The sequence below is a fragment of the Convolutriloba macropyga genome, chromosome 4 (genome assembly GCF_964194025.1).
Source record: "Convolutriloba macropyga chromosome 4, txConMacr16.3, whole genome shotgun sequence".
Taxonomy (NCBI): domain Eukaryota; kingdom Metazoa; phylum Xenacoelomorpha; order Acoela; family Convolutidae; genus Convolutriloba; species Convolutriloba macropyga.
This window is the reverse complement of record NC_134471.1, coordinates 1,322,562-1,332,079: the sequence shown is the minus strand read 5'-3', so window position 1 is coordinate 1,332,079 and position 9,518 is coordinate 1,322,562. Positions and strand designations below refer to the sequence as shown.

Genomic DNA, 9,518 nt, shown 5'->3' with positions numbered 1-9,518 from the left:
CCGTAATCGAATGATACTAAATTGAACTTTCAAACTGCTGCGTACCCCTCTAAACTCGCAAATAAAGACGACAGACCAAAGTTCCGTACTAACGAGTCTGGTACACCGACTTTCTAGTGTGAATATCAGCAGTTTTTTCGGTATCGAAGAGTTATAACAAAATTTCTAACAAATAAAAAATTCTATAAGTCTTTGCAAAAAAATTTAGTATTTTTCAAAGTCATTTTGCAACTAACAAAAAATCATGCAATAGTAACTATGATTTCCTTACTTTGAAACACGAATGACAAACTACGATTACGCATATTTTTTACCTTTTTACCAAGAATTATCGTTGTTAATGTCGACTTCGCTATTCTAGAATATTATTTGGCTGAAATTTTTGGACGAAATTAATTACGATTTCCTTCGCACTTTTAATACAATGAGAATATTTTTACCTGATAAAAGTTTCGACTAGTGTTTGCTTCAGATTAGAGTTTGAATACGTGGTCTTTGAGATATTAGAAAGAAAATATGGATAACAGATTGAGCAAGTATGTCGAACAAAATACGAATAGATCGTTAAATTGAGTCATACGTTTTAAGAAAAAGAGGTTTCATTAAGAAATTTAAAAAACAGAACTTTATTTTAGAAATTGATTTAATTATCAAAAGGTGACAAAATGTTCCAGCGCCTCCCTTCTAGCAAAAACAGAGTGAAAACCAGCATCGCTCTCTATTGAGCCAAATATCTTTGAGCTACACTAAATCCAAATATCATAAAAACAACTTTGGTTTTCGTTACATTTTTTATATACATGAACTCAACTTGACAAATATTATACACCTGAATATATTTAACACCGACTTAATTACTGTTTAAATAAATCTTTTAGAGATTGATCTGGTTTTCGTTTTGCTTGACATGGCTTTGGACCTTTTTGCTGGATTATGAATGCTTCGTTTATGCTTCATGCTTCACTTTCACAAAAAACATTACACGAGGAGTGTTATCTGTTACTGCTCTGATAGTTAGCACTCATATTTTGTTTGAACACTTAAATGATTTTGTGTCAAAATTATTTTGGATATTGTTATATATGTTGGTGTTATCAACGGTTAATGATGGTTAGGTCGTCTTATGTTTCTTGAAATTTGGCTTGAATGCAGATTTTTATGTACGCTCGGCGTTGTGAGGCGTGTTTTTTTTCTGATCACTCTCGCAGAGAAACACCCTAACTTGGAGAGGATAAGGTCCTACATTTTACAATAATTTTTTGTCTCGAAACAAAATCTTTTTTCACTTGCGTGTCAGCAAGTGCAAAAGTTTAAATCATAATGTTCTAGTGTATAATTTTAAATTGACTGAAATTTTCAGGCAAATCCTGGAATATTATAAAACCATTTTGCAAGAATTAGACTCAGAGCGTTTTGTCTGGACTGCTACAATCTAAGAAAAATCAGGCACCTATTTATAAATATGTTTGTCTAGTCCCGTCGACGTCCTAAGAATTGATACAGAAAAAGAACCCGCAGCCTCACCCGTTCAGATACTCTTCAATCTTTTCATCTAATGCGGGACTTCCAGCTTCGTGGACTGTAGTAGAGAACTGCTTTGAGCGGATTGCATCAAAATGTTTAGATTAGAGTGCAACCACTGACGCACTGTTGCTTACTCAGGGGGCCTGAATTGCTATAAATTGAATGAGCTAGCTTAATGAGATAAAACAAGCTGTATGCGGTTTCATTCTGCTGAGTGGTGGGATTTATCTAAAAATTAAACAAAAAATCACAAGTCAGAAAATTTGTACTGAAGAGTCTCTTTTTTGTGTCGACGGTTCGGTTTTAAGACTTAGGATACACCAGATTTTGTTAACTTTTCTTAATTTTGATCCGCCTCAGAGACAACGACTGGTTTTCAAGAGATTATTGTATGCTTGTACGGTTTTGAAGTAATATCTCACAAAGATGTGGTTTTAGTCGCATATTTAATAAAAGTTAAGAGTGGCTCAATGAAACTCATGTATGACAGAGAAACAAAAGGTTTGGCATCGAAAGTCATAAAAATTAAAATTAAAGATACAACTTTCACAACGATGATGAATTTGAATTCAACAAATTTGAACTAAACAGCGAGAAGAAAGTGTTAGAGGGATAAACGGTTTGGGCTGTTTACAATTCTTGAAAATTATCAATGGATTTATCAATGCTCAGCGTGTTTCAACAGCAGTTCTGGGCAATATTCTGGAGTTTTCAAAATCTTAAAACTTCTCGTTTCCACTTATTTCTATACGCAGGAAAAACACTTTTGGCATCATTATCTAATCTTTCTAATCACAAAACCTCATAAGCCAGCAACTTACTTGGTTTCCAACAGAGTTTGGTCAGAGGAGGCGCTTAGGCCTTGAAAAATTTTTCATCCACACTGTTAAAAAAATGTCTTTTCTTTGCTGAAAACTTACCATAAAACGAGATGATAAGAGATTTTCAAAATTGAGTAAAATTTAACTAGACTTTTTGAATTATAAAAACAATTCAGCAGCAGTTTGTAAATAGTTTTACTTGCAATGACTCCTAAAGTTTGAGGTACCATCCGGAACTGGCCTCTGATCAGACCATTCAAGACAAAGGTAACCCCTGATCAGAATATCACAGACAAAAGTATCCTCCTATCAGACTAAAGTGCGCTTGAGAAACTATCTGCGCTTGATCTGCGCTCAAAAATGTCTCTGATCAGGCATTTCCATAGAGAAATGATTCCTGATTAGGCCGAAATCCGACCATTGACCAGACGATTGTGCGACCAAGGTTCAGTCCAATCCCAGACGATCGTCCGGACAATTGTGCGCTCAAAATCACTACTGATCAGAATATTGTGCGTTCAAAATCACTCCTGATAAGACTATTCTGCGTTAGAAATCACCTTTGATGAGACTCAATTGCGCTTAAATTAGGCAGATCAGTGAATGGTTTCCACTATGTACGAATTTCTTTAATTTTGTTATAATGCAAATTCATTTCATAGAAATTGATGTTTGCTTTATTAAATTCATCTAAAGAAAAGACCACTCTAAAAGCATTGCTAAAGAAAAGAATACACAACTGCTGAGAACAAAATTTGTTTCGTATACCTTCGGTGCATATTTTTCGTTCAATGGATGAATTTAGACGTCTTTCCATATAAAACGTCGTGTTCTACAGCTAATCAAAATTTCTTTTTAAGGGGACCTGCATTTTCTATCAACTGGACCCCTTTGGTTCTGATCAAATTCATCAGACTCTAGATGTGTCTGTGATCAGAATGCTGCTTTTTGTTGCCTCTTGGCAGAGCCAACATCTCTGGGTAAAAAAATCAAAAGAAAAAAATCCGCTCAAAATAGTCTCTGATCAGACCCAATTGCTCTCAAAATGTTCTCTGACAAGACTAATGTGCGCTTGAATCCGCGTCTGATCAAACCATTCCCGTCCTGAAGTGACCTCTGATCATACCAACCCCAGACCGAAGTGAACTCTGACCATACTACTTTGAGCTCCAATCAATTCCCAGACCCTATAAATTTGGTCTGGGAACACACTGTGTGCGTTGGATTTGGTATGATCAGAGGTCACTTCCCGATGGCACCTCAACCTGTGTAAATATCCCCCAAGAAAATCTGTTTTGTGTACAAACAATATGTTTTATTCTTCAAAAATTTTAAAAATGAAAAACTAATTAAACTAGCGGCTGAATCAACATCCTTCATGGCCACACAAATTATCAAAAACAAAGAAACTCTGTTTATATTTTGTTTCCCGTTATTTCAGTCGTTAGGTTTTGGAAATTCTACGTTTGTACTTGAATATAAATAGTAAATTGGATGGTAAAATACAAAGAATATAAAACTAATTTTGAATGCTGTTGTCTAAGCCGGCAATATTCTGGAGTTTTCAAAACCTTAAAACTTCTCGTTTCCACTTATTTCTATACGCAGGAAAAACACTTTTGGCATCATTATCTAATCTTTCTAATCACAAAACCTCATAAGCCAGCAACTTACTTGGTTTAAAACAGAGTTTGGTCAGAGGAGGCGCTTAGGCCTTGAAAAAGTTTTCATCCACACTGTTTTGAAAAAAAATGTCTTTTCTTCGTTGAAAACTTACCTTAAAACGAGCTTGATGATAATAGATTTTCAAAATTGATTAAAATTTAACTAGACTTTTTGAATTATAAAAACAATTCAGCAGCAGTTTGTAACTAGTTTTACTTGCAATGACTACTAAAAGGTTGAGGTACCATCCGGAACTGGCCTCTGATCAGACCATTTGAGACGAAGGTAACCCCTGCTCTGAACATCACAGACAAAAGTATCCTCCTATCAGACTAAAGTGCGCTTGAGACACTATCTGCGCTTGATCTGCGCTCAAAAATGTCTCTGATCAAGCATTTCCAGATAGAAATGGTTCCCGATCAGGCCGAAATCCGACCATTGACCAGACGATTGTGCGACCAAGGCTCAGACCAATCCCAGACCATCGTCCGGACAATTGTGCGCTCAAAATCACTACTGATCAGACTATTGTGCGTTCAAAATCACTCCTGATAAGACCATTCTGCGCTAGAAATCACCTCTGATGAGACTCAATTGCGCTTAAATGAGACAGATCAGTGAATGGTTTCCACTATGTACGAATTTCTTTAATTTTGTTATAATGCAAATTCATTTCATAAAAATTGATGTTTGCTTTATTGAATTCATCTAAAGAAAAGACCACTCTAAAAGCATTGCTAAAGAAAAGAATACACAACTGCTGAGAACAAAATTTGTTTCATATACCATTGGTGCATATTTTTCGTTCAATGGATGAAATTAGACGTCTTTCCATATAAAACGTCGTGTTCTACAGCTAATCAAAATTTCTTTTTAAGGGGACCTGCATTTTCTATCAACTGGACCCCTTTGGTTCTGATCAAAGTCATCTTTGGTTCTGATCAAGTGATCAAAGACTCTAGATGTGTCTGTGATCAGAATGCTGCTTTTTGTTGCCTCTTGGCAGAGCCAACATCTCTGGGTAAAAAAAATCAAAAGAAAAAAATCCGCTCGAAATAGTCTCTGATCAGACCCAATTGCTCTCAAAATGTTCTCTGACAAGACTAATGTGCGCTTGAATCCGCGTCTGATCAAACCATTCCCGTCCTGAAGTGACCTCTGATCATACCAACCCCAGACCGAAGTGAACTCTGACCATACTACTTTGAGCTCCAATCAATTCCCAGACCCTATAAATTTGGTCTGGGAACACACTGTGTGCGTTGGATTTGGTATGATCAGAGGTCACTTCCCGATGGCACCTCAACCTGTGTAAATATCCCCCAAGAAAATCTGTTTTGTGTACAAACAATATGTTTTATTTTTCAAAAATTTTAAAAATGAAAAACTAATTAAACTAGCGGCTGAATCAACATCCTTCATGGCCACACAAATTATCAAAAACAAAGAAGCTCTGTTTATATTTTGTTTCCCGTTATTTCAGTCGTTAGGTTTTGGAAATTTCACGTTTGTACTCGAAAATAAATAGTTAATTGGACGATAAAATACAAAGAATATAAAACTAATTTTGAATGCTGTTGGCTAAGCCGGCCTTCATAGGTGGTGTCTGGTTAATATTAATTGTGAAATGGATGAGTTAAGGGATAGTAAGGGAGATAGTTTTTGGGAGGCTCAAGTTGAACTTATCCAAAGTGACGAGTATCTTCTCAATAAAGAAGCCATATGCTGAAGAATAATTCTGGTAATGGTTGTCTGTAACTTGTTTTTCTTGACAAATATTGCAAAATTGAAGATAAATTTTTTTTCAAAATTTCCGACTAAATAACTGACGATTGTTACCTAATCGAGACAGACGCATTAATGCATTAATCATGCAAAATGCTGAGAATCAAATAACAGAAATAACTTCTACATGAACAGTTCATCGTATTAATGCGTAATTTACGCCAGACGAATTATATCTAGTTGAAGGAAAACATAAACGGAAGATCAAGAAAAAAACAAAGCGTGAAAAATTTCTGTCTCATCGCCTGGCCGCCTCTGGGCAAAATAGCAAATTTGTAATCAACACAAATGCTGCATGTCAAATTCGGCTAAAACAAATTACACAATCGAAAAATTAAAAAAAACAACCTCTTATTTTTTGCTCCTAATTATTTTTGTTTTTGTAAAAGTTTGCAAAAGGTGCAAAATAGCGTTATGTATAACTAGTTATACTTTATAACTAAGCAGTCATAAATTTCACATTTTATTCTACCATTTGGATGTGTAATGCATATATAACTTTATCTGCTCGATAGAGTTAACGCCTTTCCTTATCACATCGGGGGAAAATGTTGATATTGAACTAGGAAAAACAAAATTGACTGGTGTGCCTAATGATGCTCAAAACTTTAAATCTCTTATCTTTCCTTTCTTGTCTAGGCTATTGAATTGGTCATGGCCCACTAAATAAGGGGGTCACACGATTTCACCCAAAAATGGTCGTATGGATTTTTTTAAATTACTCTAATAAAGACCACTATCTGATCTATAGTAGGAATAGACGGGTAAAACTGAACTAGATCTGGGAGACAAATTTGTAAATTCGTAAGCTTTTTGAGGTCAAAAGCATTTTTTACGTTCTTTTTATGAAGCAAATGCGATCATTAAGTACACTTTGAAGCCATATGGTCTATCTTAAATTGTAGATGCTATTATACACGAATGCAGAAATGGTCAATTTCCAGTTCAATTCAAACCAAAAAACAAAATATGTCATAAAAACTAACTGTATCCTGAACATAGTTTGTTAATTAAACAAAATTCTTTTGTGTTCTGAGATTACGATACGGTAAAATTTGTTTTAGGCACTGAAGAAAAAGAAGAGAACGCTTTGAAGTCAGACGTTATTTACTACAACCTATCCCATTTTTGATGAACTAATTTGAATTAATTAACAACTCAAAGCAAATTTGTTTAACTTGATACGAAACCTATTACAACTCAGAATCTTGTCTTTTTTCTGTAAATATTTAATTTTCTGCGAATCGTTGAAAACAATGGAAGAAAATTATCACAGTATCATGCTTGTCTTACAAAACTGATTGATTATAATTCATAAAAAAGATAGCACGTTTTATTACTACTTGTAATGAAACATATATTCTAGACTTTTGGTTGCTCTTATTTGGTTGCGACTTCTTGTCAGATGTTTTTGGGAAAGAGTGACTCTCAGGTTTTTGGCGGTAGTTTTAATCATCAGCAAATGTCATGCTTTTCTTGAGTTCCCAAGGTCATTGGGAACATGCTCCAAGAAAGAGGGCAGGGGTTGAAGATCATCTTGATTGTCGTTTGATTCGATATCCTTGAACCTATATAATTGGAAATGAAAATCCTGTAAGGGTAATAACATCAAAGGTGGTGGATGTAGCTCATGTTGCCTAAGACCGGTGCGAAAAATTTGAATCTAAAAAAACTACGGGGAAAAAACCCGTGCGAGGCCGGCGACCGGACGCACGAACGAGCCGTAAGCCGTTTTTACTTTGGCAACTCGTACTTCACCGTTTGGCCCAGGGGATGTTTCCACAACTCTTCCGAGGGGCCAGATTCCTCTCGGCGTCAAGTCCTTACGTACCCACACAACATCTCCAACTTTCACAGGAGGCTGGTTGTTGTCTGTCCATTTACGTCTCTTGAGTAACGTCGGCAGGTACTCCTTAATCAAACGCCGCCACACGTGGTTCACCAACTGCTGCACGTGCTTCCAGTTCTTGAAACTAGCTGGCTGTTGGTCTCCAAAGTTTCCGGGTGGCAGGGAACTGTAAGGGCGTTGGATGAGGAAATGGTTAGGAGTGAGTGGTTCTTCGTTTTCAGGCTGATCAGCAACGTTTGTCAAGGGTCTGGAATTCAGGATTGCTTCGACTTCAACCATTATTGCCTCAAAGATGTCGAAGGAGAGACGCTTAGATCCTAGAATGATTAAGAGTGTCCTCTTGGCGCTCTGAATCAATCGCTCCCACACGCCACCGAAATGAGGGCCGTATGGTGGGTTAAATTTCCATGTGGTTTTGACTGCAGCTAGGGCTTTATAAATCTTGTCTTTGTCTAAAGCCTTAACCGACTTCTTCAGCTCTTCGGAGGCGCCGACAAATGTTTTTCCGTTATCGCTGTACAATAAAATAGGTTGGCATCTTCGGCAGGTGAATCGTCGATATGCATTGAGGAAGGTGTCTGTATTTAAATCTGGACATGTTTCTAAATGGACTGCTCGCGTAACGAGGCATGTAAAAATAAGTCCATAATGTTTCTCAATTTTGCTTTGTTTGTCCTCAATATAAAACGGGCCAAAAAAATCCAGTCCTGTGTTGGCAAACGGAAATTTGGTTTCTTCTGTGGGGAAGCGGAATGCAGGAAGTGGGGCCATTATTGGTTGTATATTTTGTGTGTCAAAACGGCGACACCAAAAACATCGGTATTTTATTGAAAGTAGTGTTTTTCGAAGTCCAATGACGTAGTAGCGTTGTTGTACGAAAGCTTTGACCAGTTCTGTTGCTTGATGAGCACAAATTCTGTGCGCATTTTCAAGGTAGAGTCTAGCAATCTTTTCCTTTGCGTCCAAGATTATTGGACATTTTTCGATCTCCAATTCTGTTGGAGCAAATAGGAGACGGCCACTAGATCGTAGGAGTCCGTTTTGGTCAATTTTTGGATTTAGGTTTCTCAATTTGCTCTTGGCGTCTAATTTTTGTGTTCTTTTTAATGCGTTGATTGTTGAGGAGAAAGCATTGTTTTGAGACAACTTTAGCAGAAAATTTTGAGATAAACAAACATCATCTTTTGTGTATTGGCTTTTGTCGGAACGATTCTTCTTAGCTCTGTAAATTAAATTGAAGACAATTGCGAAGGTTAAAAGTAGCTTATTCCATGTTGAAAAGCGGTTTGGGTCTAGAACAGGTTTGATTGGGGTTTTTGAATTTCTGGTTACAGCACCTAAGGTTGAAATCTTTTTCATATCTTTCCAAGAACTTTCAGTGTTTTGCAAAAATTGTGGTGCTGTAAGCCATTTCGGTGGGATTTCTGATGGCTCAAGGCCACGCGTTCCATGGTCGGCTGGATTAAAATTAGTTGGGACATGATTCCACTCATCAGTTTTAGTTGTTTTCTTAATTTCTTCGAGTCGATTTGAGACGAAAACGTTTTGTTTCTTAGTTGAACTGATCCAATCTAAGACAACCCGACTATCAGTCCGCAAGTAGGTTTTTTCAAATTTTAATGTCATTTCGGTTTCTATCAATTTGCGGAGACGTGTACCTAAAACGGCTGCTTCGAGTTCTAATTTTGGCACACTACTTTGTTTTATTGGTGCAACTTTGCATTTTCCAAGCAGAAAAGATGTTTGAAAGATTTCGTCTTGTTTTTGGAAGGTCATTACTGAGTCGCTTCTGAAGACTTTTCAGCTGGCTGAGAGCTGCAAAATAATTATTTTCAATTCTCAGTGGTTTTTTCCAAGGCAGTCCAATTTCGTAC

The 9,518-nt window shown here is 36.6% G+C and overlaps 1 protein-coding gene across 1 annotated transcript; it reads right to left on the bottom strand.

Annotated features, from left to right (window-relative positions):
* Nucleotides 1–7,467: 7,467 nt before the first annotated feature.
* LOC142337948 (uncharacterized) lies at nt 7,468–8,415 on the bottom strand. The gene has a single exon (XM_075387581.1). The coding sequence runs from the start codon at nt 8,413–8,415 to the stop codon at nt 7,468–7,470; it is 948 nt and encodes a 315-aa protein (XP_075243696.1).
* Nucleotides 8,416–9,518: the final 1,103 nt, after the last annotated feature.

Bases quoted from the DNA above. Each gene is read 5' to 3' on its own strand.
- LOC142337948 (XM_075387581.1), bottom strand. From the start codon at position 8,415: ATGGCCCCACTTCCTGCATTCCGCTTCCCCACAGAAGAAACCAAATTT.